Below are 15,001 nucleotides of genomic sequence, written 5' to 3' on the forward strand. Positions count from 1 at the left end.
TATGGTTATCAATGCTCCTTTTGAATGGCATCCTTTTACACTCAAGAGTCTAATATAAATAAAAATGACTTCAATAACCTTCACCTGGTCTTCGCCGTGTCTACGGGGCAATGCAATGTAAATAACAGACACACACAGCATGCTTTACGATAGATTCATACTTAAAACAGGAGGTCAAACTTTAATATAAATACGCTTCAATATTATGAACCTCTGAGCTTGGGTTTATGTGTAAGTTAGTCACTAGTGTGTACCAGAGACAGTCTTCCTATTCTTTTGGATATGCATAGATCAATAGGAGACACAATGCAAACATAAAGGTTACATACAGTCACAGAACCAGTGTTTTTGCATGTTTGACTAATTTACATCTAATCATGACTAGTGCACTTCATATTCCTGCAGCCGTTCCATTTTGATCTTAAATAAAGTGATGTTAATACAAAGGTGTTTCATTCATGACAGCTGTGTGAAACTCAGCCTGTAGAGACTTGAGGTTGAGACGGATAATCCATCATAATCAAAGTCATGTTTGTTTTCATTTTATCAAAGCTTCATTGCTGTGTGGATTCAGCTGCCTTATCACACATCAATAACACAACTTTGGCAAACATAAAAGGAGGTTTACAGCGGCCACTGTGATGGATTATTGATCTCAAACACATTTCAACTCTGTAAGTTGATTTATATTTCATACTTGAGCTAAATGAAAGGGGGGAAAAAAAGGCTGTCTGGCATTTGAAAAAAATATAAAAAATCGTGGCACGCTTTGAAAACTGTCCAGAATGTTGTAGTAAATGGATGAAAACATGCAAATACACGGGTAGTCCTTCGATGCCTCCACAGTACCTGCGCCTGTGTGGACACACATAGACAAACGGTGCCAACAAACATCTAACTCTGCAGTGCATAGAAGGTTTACAACAAAGGTCCTCGGAAGAGATGGTGAACTCATCTGCTGCTTGATAACTGATCTTAAAAGTCTGGGAAAGATATGTGACATGGCAAATTCATCCGGGTGATGTTTTAGTAACCGAAGCGGTCCAGTTATCCTTATTGCAGATGGCTTTTCATGCGCAAACACTGCAATTTTCCTACCACAAAACAGTTCAGTCACGTCACAGCTCAAGCATCGTCAAACCTGCCCACATTTGCCTCAGACTTTGTTAGCGTAGATGCACCTTCCCAGTGTTAAAACAAAGGTACCAAGAGCACGACAACGCAGATACAGGTTCGTATCAGAGCAATAGCTTTTACAGCCGTTACAATCAAAACAGTTCTTCATTTCAGGAGTAAACACCGGCCTCTGCTTCTCTTTGGAATTTCCTCTGTGTGTTTGTGTGTAGATATTAAATGTGTTTTAGTGCATTCCCTGAAGAATTCTCTGTAATGAGGTGTTTGTTTTTTTTTTTAAAAAAAAAGTCTTTCATTTTCCCAGAGCAGTGTTTTTCTGTGCTATGTACAGGTGTGTCCTGCCACAAGGCATCACTTGTTGGGGTTGTCAGAGTTCAGCCACGATCCGTCCTCCTCCACCTCTCGTCGCACAACCAGGAGCATCTCTGCCACGTCCTGAGAAAGCTGTTCACTGAGAAATGTTCTGCAAGACAAACAGGGACCACAGGCGGGAGAACGGTTAGAGAAACACAGACACAGACAGAGGTTAGATTACACAAGTGCAGCGTTCTAACACAAACAAACAGTGAGGTAAGCCCCATGTGACCACTCATATGGCATGACTCACTCGCTGAGTTCAAGCAGCGCACAAAAGCCAAGTTCTGATCTAACTCAGGGCGCACGCACACACACACACACACACACACACACACACACACACACACACACACACACACACACACACACACACACACACACACACACACACACACACACACACACACACACACACACACACACACACACGTCTGGAAATATGTTTGCACATTCTTACCGTAGTTCTGCTTCTCCCCCAATGCAGACAGGACTCTTCAGTTTGGAGTCCAGGTTGTAGTACTGTCCGTTAACTTGCCGAACTGCGAGCCAGTGCCGCCGTCGGAGCGGGAGGGACACGATCCCCAGTGATACTCGTGATGGGACATTAAGAATAAAACCCTGGACCTTTGGCATGCAAAGGCTCTGAACCGTCCTGTTTTTTGAAAAAGGGAGAACCAAAGAAACAAAACTTCCACCTTGAGATATTCTCTGTTATTGGTTTTGTTGGTTGCATGTTTCATCATGAACTGTTACACTAGACTGTTGGGGTTTACCTGGCTCCCCTATTTCTGCACTGACTTTCTAAATTTCCCACAGTAAAATCCCTATTTCTACATCTAGCCAGTCACAGCTCTTATTTATGGCCCAACATGCCCTGGGGTTGCATTGCATGATAGTTTTATAGTCTACAACTTGTGCAGACATGGGAATCTCTGGATCCGTCTGGGAGTTTAAAAAGATGCCTTTGATCTTTCATTGTCAGACAAAAAGAGCTTGCGCTTTTTAATCATCAAACTCCAAATTAAGTTATTTATCTTGAGACTTTCTCATGGAAATAGGAGAAATGCACTATAACTGGAAAAACAAGCCCAGAAATCCAAGGAACTTGGCAAATTAATGTCTGTTTTGGGAAGGGCTATCCCTTAAACCCAAACTGGTGGCTTTCAGATTTCAGTGAGATTTCATGTTAATGCAGTAAAGCTTGAAGTTTCTGGAAAAAAAAAAAAAGTCTTTCATCTCACAGGGTGCAGTGTGTCTAACTCACCTGCGTTTGTCCCACCACACTGCAGCCAGTTCCCTGCTCTGTAGTGCCGCCATGATGACGTTGACGTCATAATTTCCTGTGCCTAACACTGAGCGGTGAGGGTTCACCACACACTGTGGAGCCAGCCTGCAGAGAGGGAGCAATAGAACATTTAAAAAAAAAAGAAATCCACCTCGTAGTTCAGCGGCTCAGTTTTAAATTTGGCCACTGGTGGGGAGGCCTCTTCTTGCCAGGACTGTTGGGAATCAGCACTGCAGTGAGGTTTTGTTGGCTCTCTTTTCTGCGTAAATGTCTCTGCACTCTGGGCTCCGCTGACAGATCCGACATCCGCTGTGATTGAACTAGGATACGGCTTCGTTTGTTTTCAGAACTGCCCTTTATTTCAATAAAATGGTTTTGTTTAAAACAACCTGGACAGAGTGTCGTTGAGTCAGTGGAGACACGCGGTTTCTTCCTCTAAATTCAGGTCATAAGCTGTCCAGATCATGACTCATCTCGTCTCATATTCTCTAAAGTTAGTAAATTTCGTCTTAAATTCAATGGCTTGTACAATGTGACACTGCACCACTGATCCGTTTCCCGGGGTTAATGTTATACTTCATCAGACATGGCGGGAAATCCTGGAGTCACTGGTTCATTGTCAGTTGACCCACAAAGTGTCACCTGATACTGTCATGAATTCAAGTCTTGTGGATTTACAGCTTTTTTTTTTTTTTAAAGACGCTGACTTTATAGTCGGAGGCGATGCAATACTTAAGGTTTTGGTTTCCCTCTGGTTTTTCATCCAACACACTGTTAAACAGCATTACTGCTGTGTCTGAAACTAGGTCAGGGCGTGAACAACAACCTGAACATCCCTATGTTACTCCATGATTCAGTCATACAGTGAGCCCTGTGCAAACCTTTGGAGAAAAATCAATTTTTTTTTTTTCACACCAGTTATCGAGCAGCAGGATAGATGCTCAAAAGTATTTTTGTGAACTCGCAGATGTGGCCTGGTCTACCTGAAATGATAAAATGTTCACCAGGGGCAAAACCAGGCATGTATGTACCACTCCGCTCTGCTCCTCTTCTCTGCTGCATTATCTATGGCAGACTGTGGAAATACTGGATTTCAACTGTTGGTTTCACCTCTGGTGAGCATTTTATCTCTCTGGACAGAAAGCAGACATCTGTGGGATCACAAAACTCAACTGTGGAGATACAACCAGCTGCTGAATTACAGTTCAAACACAACATTTTGACAGGGAACACAGAGATTGGACTAATGTATGGAGTGATCAGGTCAGACATGGGGCTTGGGGCCAATGTCGACACTGACACACTTTTGTTTACTAAGTATCACACTCTGGATGCCCTTGTTGGTTGATGCAAAGTAGTTGAATGTGTTTCCCCTGCCTCCGTGTGTGAGCAGGCACACCGATGCATGACCAACCCGTAGCCGTACCGTTTGCAGATGTCATCGGCCGTCTCCTTGGTGAACACCCGCTCCTGGAGCACATTGTTGAGAGCATGGATAGCGCACAGCTCCAGTCGTTGCTTCTCATGAAACACCTCTCCTTCGCTCATACTAATACTTGGCACACAGAGGGAGTAACAAGTCAAACATTAGCCACCGTGTGTGGTTAGTTAGTTAATCAGCCGGGTGTCTGTCTGTCCGTCCGTCCGTCCGTCTGTCTGTCTTTAAAGTGGTTAGCTTTGGCTTACCGTCACTGAGGTTAAACTATCACAGCCTGCTGATAACACCCGGCCGCATTTGGCTGCTCAAACCACAGCAAAGTGGACTATTATTAATCTACACCGGCTAAATGAAGCTACTGACCTGCTGATGAAGCGATTCCCTGTTAAAAAGATGCTGGACTCTGACAGCTACATCCAGAAACCGGAAGCAGATCTGTTGTTTTTGTTGTGGTGATTGTCACGCCCACGTCCGGTCCTGTCTGTCAGCCCCGCTGGAAACCACGATTATTGATTATTGTGATTATTGTGTTTTACTGATAAAAAACCCCACAATGAAATAAAAGGTAAAACTTGCCTGCTAACCGCTCGCTAATGTCCACCAGGCTGACACGCAGGTCTTATGACTGTGGACGTTATGTTGAAGCGCCCCCTCGTGGCGAGTCTGGTTATTGATGATGAAGATGGTGGTGATGATGGTGCTTTAGGGTGTAAGGCAGTGGTGCAGGAAGCATTTTGATCCTTTACTTAAATAAAAGTGCAAATACCACACTGTAAAAATAATACTCTGTTTGCAAGTAAAAGCCCTACATGGGTAATATTCCTACAGTAAAACTGTGTAGAAGTAAAAGAATATGAAATAATGACAGCATTACTCCGTGTGTGTGGATTGCAGGATTTACCTGTAACAGAGTATTTCTGCTCTATGGTACTTCTACTTTTTACTTAAGTAAAAGATCTGAGTACTTTTTTCTTTCTACGCAGGCCAAATGCAAGCAAATGACATACAAATAATAATGAAAATTAATGTTATTGATGACCTCTGTTTAAATAATGGAAAAGAAATGTACAGTCTAAAAGATATAGTATATATGTCATTACATTAAAACAACAATGAAAAATATGATAAAACTATGATTATGGTTTATTTCTTTGAGACTCTGAGATGCAATTTTTAACCATATAAGAAAAAGAAGTATCCATAATGCTCTTATTGAAAACGGGCCTCCATGTGTAAGAATATTTGGAAGGATGAAGATGAAGATGAGATGACGGTCTGGTTGTCTGTCAGCCTCATACACATGTAAGGCTCAGTGTGCATATCAGGGGTGTATCATAACCTGATGAATGCACTGATCCTGCTCCATGATTCTGGAAATACAGATTGGGTTTTTTTTTCTGCCTTTCACCATTATCTGACAATAGAAATAAGTCTTGGATATTGTCTTTGTGACATCCTTGACCTTTTTGTTCAAACTAAACTAAACTAGAGGCGGCTGTGAAAGTGGACGGTTCATACCATACATGTTTTGCACTTTTTCATGGTACTGCTGCAAGTAGGTTTTTATGATACATGATGTTCAACAACAGTCCCACAGGGTTTGACCAGTGGTATTTTAAAACAAGAAAAACATCTTATTATATGCTGAATGTTCCTTGTTGTAAGGAGAGACCAGCTTATTTTTTGCGTGGCGGATGCAATGTGATTCTGTGTTTGACTGAATGGGAAGTTTTGTTGCTGTTGATTTATTTTTCTATTGTGTGTTCTAGCTGCTGCTGTTAACATCTGCCTTTATTTTTGCTATTTTGAGCTGGGTCTGATGTTGCTGCCCTTGTGGTCACAGCTTTTAATGCTTTTATTAAACTACAATTTTGGATTCAGTTTTCTATGCATCAGTCCTACCATTCAAATAAACTATTCTTCTATTCATCAATGATCTCTCTTCCTCTGCCTCAGTTCAGATGTGATATGCAGGGCGTGTTTCTCTTTTGTCTCTTTGTCTCTTGAGCAATTTGATTGTATTTCATAAAAAACAGATTGATCTTCTCAGCATTGTTGGAGGGGATGTGAGTTTTTCAAACGGACCAATGGCTGACTAACATCAGTCATATTTTCGACTCCGTGTGCCTGATTGGGCATTTGACTGTGACGCAACCACAACATTGTGTGATCATTGGCTCATTTCTTCTGACGTATCACATCACAAAGATGCCTATTGGTTCGTGGTAGTAGGTTAAACTGAGGATCGTATTTTTGTTCCTGTGTCAACGAAAAGAAGAAAAGAAGCGCAGCCAGTGAGACCCGGTTAAGTTTTCATTAAAGATAGTTTTTTTTTGTCAAACATAACAGAAAAGCGTAATCGTATCTGACACCAGCCAGACATCCACGGCCTTATCAGAACTCCTTTTGAAGATGGTAAGTCGGATGGCCGAGCTTGTAGCTAGGGGCTAACGGCAGTAGCTGCTAGCTTGATCCGATGTTTAGCCGTCGCCAGCCGTCGAGCTCTTAATTAGGTTTGTGTCTATTTACTGGAGTCTGTGATGTTAATTAATAACCATCATCTAACTACATTTGTATAAATGAGCTAATTACTTAATGGTAATAAACACTGCATTAGACGTTTTAAAGCCACCGAGCAGCTTTAACATTAACGTTATCTGATTGAGGCTAGGCTAGCACTGCTAACGGCAGCGAAACGCTAACGTAACGTTAAAGTTACCTGTAGACGACCCTTCAATTACAATAACGTTAGTTTTACCTGACTTTCATGATTGTGTTAATGCCCGAAAAGCTCAACGTTGCCTTAAACAAATGAGGTTAATACTTGTTTGACTTCAGCTGGGACACTTTGAAGCTGTAAGAACTTCATTACTGACCCAAGCAGCTCAAGGTTTCTTATTCTTAACATAATTATCAACGTTAGTATAAAATAAAGAGCAACCAAAAATAGAAAAGCACGCCATGTGTTCGTAAATCAGCCGGAGAAAATATAGATGGTGCCAACTAATGTTGATGGTGGATTTGGCTAATGTTAGTTGCCTCTGAAGTGATAATTGGTCTTTGTCTATTATCTATCATGAAAGACGCCAATATACATCAATACAAATGTGACATAAGTTTGTTTTGTATTAGCACAAGTGATTGATAATAGTATAGTATCAGAATATTGATTGTTTTAGTAATAGCTTAAGCATTAAAGATATGTCACTTAGGTATGCAGTGATTATATACGCTAACATGTCTTATCAAAGATGACACCAGTGCTTTCACAAACTTGATTTCTGATAATCTTTGTGTAGTCAAAATGCAGGTGCAAAACAGATCACATGTTTTAATGAGATTAGACCATTAACCTTGCCAGCATGGTGTATATTTTTCCAGTGGTACAAGTTGATGAGCTTGTCTAATATATTGGCTGATTAAAAAAACATCTTTGTTAACTTCAGAAGGATAAAGGTGTGAGTAAAGCAGCACGACCATTTATGTCAACATTCTTAAAATACCTCTTACTTTCAGATGTTGAGGCACAGGGCTGTGCATATGTAGAACACAACCTGAGTTGGCTAAACCATCTTTTTGTCCTTTTCCAGAACTCCAATGTGGAGAATTTGCCACCTCATGTTCTTCGCTTGGTCTACAAAGAGGTTTCAGCTTTAGCGGCAGACCCGCCTGAGGGTATCAAGATTTATCCCAGTGAGGAGGACATAACTGAACTGCATACAGCCATAGAGGGACCGGGTAAGCTTTGCAATATGGTGTCATGCCAAGCTGACATAGGCCAGGGTGAGACGCTTTGATTTTTGCACTGAAGCTCATGGTGTGTGTTCTCAGAGTAAGGTGTTGCATGATGAGACACTATAGTCAGCACAGAGGTAGATCGTCTGTTTTCTTTTATTCTTTTTTTTTTTTTTAGAATCTCTCACAATAATATTTTTTGCATCTCAGTGTTTGTTTGAATCTACTTCTGTGTGTCCATGACACAGCTTTCTCAGCTTGTTATTCTGTTTCACTTTTCATAAAAATGTCTGAAACCCTGGTTAAATGGAATTACTGAAAGGTCAAGGTTTTTTTTTTTTTTTTTTTTTTTTTACATTTTATTGATTGAAAATGTACATTTTCAGGTAACAATCGCATGATTTTCTTTGAGTAGACCATGTATTTTAAACGGCAACTTAATAGTAAAATTGATCAAAATAAATAGAATAAGTCAGCTTTTATCTTGTGTTGCATCAAACTTGCAGCTTACAGTATGTCAGCTGCCCCACCACTGCACATTCAGTAAAGTATCTTGATAACTATTTGGCAGCGAAGATAGATTTCCCTTCACGACCAACCTTTTATCATCATCTTAAGGTAGTAACAGCTGTGTCGCTTATGATGGCTAAGATGTGATAGCTGTCTGCTCCACTGTATTTAGGTAGTCTGTGGATAACCATTCAAACTTAAATGTGAAGCCACCTGCTTCAGACTTGTTTTTTCTTTTCAACACTATGCACTTTTTGCATAATTTACTCATTAGCCCAACAACTCCTTAAGACATGCAGACGCATTACTGCATGTGTTTTTTTTTTTTACAAAGCAGAAATTGTTCTTTTCAACGGCTCCTTTGAAAATGTATATATTATAATATAAAGGCTCTTTCTCGATTTTGTACATTTTGCTAATTACATGTGAGACACATAACCCACTTGAAGCACATAGACAATAATTTCCATCCCATCTTGTCACGATGAGCACATTGCTTCAGACTTTGTCATTGTAAAGGAGGCCTTGAAGAGCCAGACACTTGTCCGCATTTTTTAACTCGGCAACCTCTCTGCATCAGTGCGATTTATTAGGCACTGATAGTGGTCTTGGTAGCAGATATTTGCAAGCAAACTGCATCGAAACGTGACACATCGCTTTCTTCAGACAATATTTTCAAGAGGAAATACAGTATATTGCCTACGGTCACATATTAGAGTGTATGTGACAGTTCTCACCGTGAATGTGTGCTGATAAAGATGGAGAGTTTGAGTTGAATGAACTGTGGCTGACTTAGATGTAAGATTTTTCACGTTTTTGTTAGTTGCTACTCTATGACCCTCTTTCTTTTTATGAAGCAAGTCTGGCACTGGTGGGACATACTGTTCATGAGATGAATTCTTTATGCTTTGACAGAGGGAACTCCATTTGCTGGTGGCGTTTTCCGAATGCGCCTGGTCCTCGGGAAGGACTTCCCTGCGGTTCCACCCAAGGGGTATTTCCTGACCAAGATTTTTCACCCCAACGTGGGTCACAAGGGAGAGATCTGTGTCAACGTGTTGAAGAGGGACTGGAAGGCAGAACTTGGCCTCAGACACGTCTTACTTGTAAGAGGGGCCATCAGACTTTGTTTTTCTGAGCATCATATCTGTGTTGCCTCCGCTATTTTCACAATTTTATCTCCTTTATTCCCTCACAGACAATCAAGTGTCTCCTCATCCATCCGAATCCAGAGTCGGCCCTGAATGAAGAGGCCGGGCGTTTGCTGTTAGAGGACTATGCAGAGTATGAGTCTCGGGCTCGTCTGCTCACAGAGATCCACGCCATAGGCGGGCCCGGTGGGACGTCTGGGGCACCTCAGGACCCTAATGACGGCCCACAGCCGAAGAAGCACGCAGGTGACCCCACGAAGAGAGCGGGACCCAGTGCGGCAGCTGTGCCAGCAGCTCTGGGTAACGGAGCCAACGGAGCCAGTACCACCACCAGCAATAGCAACAGCAGTAGCACTAATAATGTAGCAGGGAAAAAGAAAGCAGATAAAAAACGTGCATTGAGGCGACTTTAATACCTCAGTGAAATTCTCAGTGTGTGTGTGTGTGTGTGTATGTGTGTGAGAGCGAGAGTGTGTAAATATAAATATTGAAGTGTGCTGACAATGTTTTTGTTCCCCCCTTTTTTTCCCCCGACTCTTTCTACCACCTATCCAGACTTTCCACTTTGTATTCATAGCTTACCCTCTGTTTTGCCACCAGTTTGTCCTGTCGGCATTACAGGTGTTTTAATTATTTCCATACCCGAAGACACGAAGAATACGTGTTCCACTTTCCACTTACAGGAAAGACAATGCCTTCGCTGCAGAAATCATGCCATCAGTTGTGTTTTGCTCTCAGCCTGGTGTGACTGAATGACACAGGGAATGGGCTTCACTGTGCATAACGTGGCCTCTAATGTCTGTCCATTAATGAAACATAACTACCATCATCTCAGACTCCTCTTGAGGTTTTTCCTGGTAAATGCTGCTGTGATGGTACTGTGTACTGCTCAGCCAGGCTCACTTGGGAGTCTAAAACCAGGAAGTTACTTTCAATTAAAGTCGGGTTTTCAAATTGAGCTCAAGGGAATAATGGTAGAAGTTGCCAAACATTTGTGCACAAAGTCAGTCGGTTCAGTCTTGGGAGAGAAATGTTGTCAATGTCACACAAAACGGTAACATCTTTTTAAATGGAATTTTTCATATTGCGATCTGAATGAAGTGAAGGTATGGAACGCGTTAGCAGCGGAGCATAAGAGATCTGTCTTGTTCTCCGTGGAATCGTCAGCCCTTTAAGTTGTTTTTTTATTTTTCTAAAATTGTTTCACTGTCCAGTATTTTCAAACGTTGTTTATAATCGACATGTTCATATTCAGCTGTCTTGTGGTTGTGTGTGAAGACCTAGATCAGTGGCTGTAAAGGAACAGGGTATGTTTCCAGACTACTTTATACAACAACAACAACAAAAAAAAAAAAAGAAGAATCTATTCTCCGTATTGAGCATACAGTGGTGTGACTCGCTTTAACTACCCCTGCTCCCCTACAAATCAGTATGTAGTCTCAAACACCCAGCTGTCCGACCAGCCATGTGGGTACCTGAGAAGACATCAGTAGGAAAACCTCCACGTTTGCTAGACTTTGTCTCCCCACCAGGTGCACCGGCGGGGTTTCCTGGGCAGGTTTTCTCTCTGTTCTAAAATGCATGCGGGGCCTACATTTCCCAAGGAAACACACTGAAGCGCTGTGTTAATTTGGATAGAAAAGGTGCCTCTGAAACTCCTGTCAATGTGCAGACTGTTGGCTGGATATTTTGTGTCCATTTTAAATTATTTAAATTAATAAAATTGAAATATGAGAAGTGAAATGACAAACGACTCATATGGGCTCTTTTTATTTGATGTTCACTCCAATGGAAAATGGTTTGTGTGTGTGTGAGTATATCCTTTGCTGTCCAGTGACGTATAGCAGTGCTTCATTTTGCTTATAGTGCTCTCCTGTTCTGTAGTGATGGAATAACAATTATGAGGAAATCAGTAATTGCATCCACCCCAGCAAACCAGTGAGTGAAAGTGTACCCGGTAGAGCGTCATTGGACCATCTAATGAAGGGCTCCACTAGCCTCTGCTGCAGACATGCAGCCCACCCACCTGTGTAGAAATAGCAGCCTGCCATGCAGGTAATTATCAGGCCCTTCTTAGACACCTGGGGCTCCACATAACCCTTCACACCTTCCCCAAGCCCCATTTTAGAAGCGCTTACCTCCTTCTCCTATACCTGCCGTCCACCTCCATGGCACATCCTCTCTTATTTGTGCTGAAGTCGCTTTTTTTCCTTCCTCTAATCATAAAGCAAACAAATGTTAGATGGTTGGATGGTCAGTTGCGGGTCAGATATAAAGGGATTTCCTGTGTCACACACAGACCACTGGTGTTAATTATGATTCATCCTGCGGGCCTCAGTCCAGTTCTGTTCATGTAACACAATCCTGAAACTGACTGGAAAAAAACCCCAAACCACTAAATCCGGTTTGATTGATGTGCTGATGTGTTGATGTGAGGGTCGTGAGGAGGCAGATACTGCATGTGACGGTGGTGGAGTGAAGCCAAACAGGAGCCAACTTCCCCTCCTAGAAACCTCACACCGCCTCCCCTCCACTCTGCCTTTATTCTTTATTTTTTTTAAGATAGGTTTCCAGCCGTCCCTGCTCCTCCTAAACTTCAAGAAACCTCTGAATTGCCAGTGTGGGTCCGGGTCTAATTGACAGTTTCGTTCACGCTCCAGTGTGAAAGCTTTTGCGCCAATCCTCTCCCCTTCCCCGTTTTCATCGCTTTCATAATTGCCACCAACATGATGACACAGTTGCTGTGGCAACCGTGTCTCTTTCTCTCTCTCACACACACAAAGAAAACACACACACACACACACTTTGGATCTCGGAGGTCTTCCGCTGAATTTACTGGCATTTACTTTCATTTATTAAGTTTTCCTCTTTTTTTTTTTATAGCGTTTGTCTCTGCTTTTCACTTTCTCACAGAACAGCACCTGAATCTCTGACTGGTCCTTTATTTTTCGGCACAGGCGGTCAGATGCGGGCCGCCAGTGTGGTTCAATTAAAGAGGGAGATTAAATGGAGGGGAATAAAGACGGACGCCACCAGTTGAATGGGCTTAATGACGGTCAGCGCAGAGCAGCGCGGAGTTGAGAGTCTCATCAGCACCAGTCCGACCGACCAATCACAGCGCTCCCCCACCGGCGGACCTCCGGGAGGACAGGCGCAGTTAGACGGCGTAACCTGTCTCTCCTGGAAATTATGAAGGGAACCAGCTCCGGTCACTTCTAGGTGGAGAAAAGTTAAATTGGGCGATTTTTTCTTTTATTGATGGCACTTTGAGCGTCTGGCAGCTTAACTTCCTGCGTCTCCTGCACTTCAACTTCAACAAAAAGGATTTTTTCCGACGTGCTATATAGTTGAATTGTCACATGTATCGCTAAATCTCCGAGCATCTCGTTGATCACTCTCTCTCTATTCCTCCCTCTCTCTTTTTCTCTCCCTCCTGCTTCTTCTTCTTCTTCTTCTTCTTCTTCTTCTTCTCTGTTTCTCTCCCTGCCGTGATAATGGATTAACAAAAGCCTGATGGAGACACACCAAGAGCTTCTGAGATCTGCAGCACTTGCAAAAAACACGGACATTTAAGAAAAAAGAAAACAAAGAAAGGAAGAAAAAACAGGTGGCAGATCCGGCAACAGTTCACGCTGTCCTGATCCTCCTCTGCTACAATAACAGGCTGCCATCTGAGAAAGGCTGAGATCCAGTGCGCAGGCTCTCTCTCTCCAGCATCAAACCCCAGAGCAACGCACAGGTAAGACACGACATTATGCACCTTCTATTAACGCAACGCCAATAACAGAATTACGGGCAAAACTGTTTGATTCCTTCATTGTGTGCTCTGTGTGTGTGCGGAGAATGACTTTGGCATGTGTTTAGACGCATCAGCTGTGCCGGAGGCTGTCAAACAAAACATTTAGATGAAAAAGCTGCGCCACGGAAACATCTCCACTCAGGCTTTACGCTGGGCAGACATGTTCTCCATCACTTAAACACTTTAATCGGCAGCTGCGAGCACATTGCGACATTATGAACAAATTGATAATGAAGACCACTGATAACACACACACACACACACACACACCGACAGATACAGCCGGACTACACACACACACACACGCACACACACACCGGCACGGATACACCCACGCACTTTTAGCCTACTGATACATGCAAGTCATGTCCATAACCCGCATGCTTGTTCATTGCAAGTTGCAACTTATTAACCAAACGAATGAGGGATTGTAGTCTGAAGTGTCGATGTCAAATCACTCGGCTAACGCTGGAGTCATTGCGCAGCTCATATTTTACTGACAAGAGCAAAGCAGCCGCTGCTCCGCGACTTTCCCTCTTAATTAAATGTCTTTTGCAGCAACATGAGACTTGTGTGAAGGATTCCCTCCCCCTCCTCGCTAATTCGCGTCATTTTTTTTTTTTTTTTTAGTTTTGCAACAGCGTTTCCGAAAAGAGAGAGAGAGTGAAAAAAAAAAAAAAGAAGCCATTTTGTTTCATTTCCAACAAACACCTGTTGAAATTGTTGCACGCTCTGCCGCCTGCACAGCTGGTCAGCTTCCTGCAGCCAAAGTGAGGGCGCCGCTCGGTTCGCTCGCTTTGGTACAGTCGCTTGCAATGCCAGGAATGTGTGCAAATGGTTTGTTCTCCCTCCAGTGGCCATGTAACTCAGGGATGCATCTTCACAGCTGAATGTGTGCCCTTCACCCTTTGGTTCCCATCCTCTCTCTCTCTCTCTCTCTCCCTGCCTCTCTGCTGCATTGCTTCAGTACGGAGATACCCACAGGAAAACATTTCTTTTGTATGTTGAGCCTCTTTTGCTGCAAAGATGCCACATTAGACTTCAAGCTTTTGGTTGCAGGAGGACCGACCCTCCATAATTCGAGTTAATACCTTGACCACTTTGAATGTGAGATCTTGTGCATTGCTAGAAAGCTGCGATTGCACGTTTATCTGGGAGCTGTCTGGATATTTGGTCATAAATTCCTCATGAAGTGAATGTAGTCAGAGCAGAAATTATGGTGATGGAAGTTGAGCAGCGCCCTGCGGATGACGGTGCAAGGCATCAGTGTCATCCTGTCGAGCAAGAGACGGGGCAGATGTGACTTTGAAATCTGGTTTTGGCTAATGGGTGTAGATTGGATTCTGCCTCCCTTCTCTTTCACTGCCGCTTTCACTCACACACAGACAGAGCTGCAGTGCTATTCTGAGAGAGTTAGCTGCCTCAACCCACGCACAGAATCTGAGAAAGAGAGAAAGGCAGAACGAGGGAGAAAGAGGAGAAGGAGGGAGCAAAAGGAATAAAGGAGAGAGAGAAAGAGACTGACTACAAGGAGGTTTACAGAATGTCTACTATAGTCTCTCACATGTACACACACGCACACATAAAGCCTT

At 42.8% G+C, this 15,001-nt stretch overlaps 2 protein-coding genes across 3 annotated transcripts; one reads left to right on the forward strand and one right to left on the reverse strand.

Moving 5' to 3' along the window:
* Nucleotides 1–154: 154 nt before the first annotated feature.
* josd2 (Josephin domain containing 2) lies at nt 155–4,692 on the reverse strand. 2 transcript variants are annotated; one of them, XM_070835344.1, is made up of 5 exons: nt 4,578–4,692; nt 4,203–4,331; nt 2,756–2,881; nt 1,949–2,143; nt 155–1,597 (listed from the first exon to the last, which is right to left on the reverse strand). In XM_070835344.1, the coding sequence occupies exons 2-5, from the start codon at nt 4,322–4,324 to the stop codon at nt 1,486–1,488; spliced, it is 555 nt and encodes a 184-aa protein (XP_070691445.1). In that variant the 5' UTR covers nt 4,325–4,331; nt 4,578–4,692; the 3' UTR covers nt 155–1,485. The 2 variants fall into 2 exon arrangements, with proteins under 2 accessions (XP_070691445.1, XP_070691446.1); XM_070835345.1 differs by lacking the exon at nt 4,578–4,692 and adding an exon at nt 4,463–4,504.
* Nucleotides 4,693–6,475: 1,783 nt separating this feature from the next.
* On the forward strand, nt 6,476–11,353 carry ube2s (ubiquitin-conjugating enzyme E2S). Its single transcript, XM_070835380.1, has 4 exons — nt 6,476–6,629; nt 7,805–7,952; nt 9,375–9,565; nt 9,658–11,353. Exons 1-4 carry the CDS (start codon nt 6,627–6,629, stop codon nt 10,021–10,023), a joined length of 708 nt encoding a protein of 235 aa, XP_070691481.1. The 5' UTR covers nt 6,476–6,626; the 3' UTR covers nt 10,024–11,353.
* The last annotated feature ends 3,648 nt before the right edge of the window (nt 11,354–15,001 follow it).

Source organism: Pempheris klunzingeri, chromosome 8 (genome assembly GCF_042242105.1).
Source record: "Pempheris klunzingeri isolate RE-2024b chromosome 8, fPemKlu1.hap1, whole genome shotgun sequence".
Classification (NCBI taxonomy): domain Eukaryota; kingdom Metazoa; phylum Chordata; class Actinopteri; order Acropomatiformes; family Pempheridae; genus Pempheris; species Pempheris klunzingeri.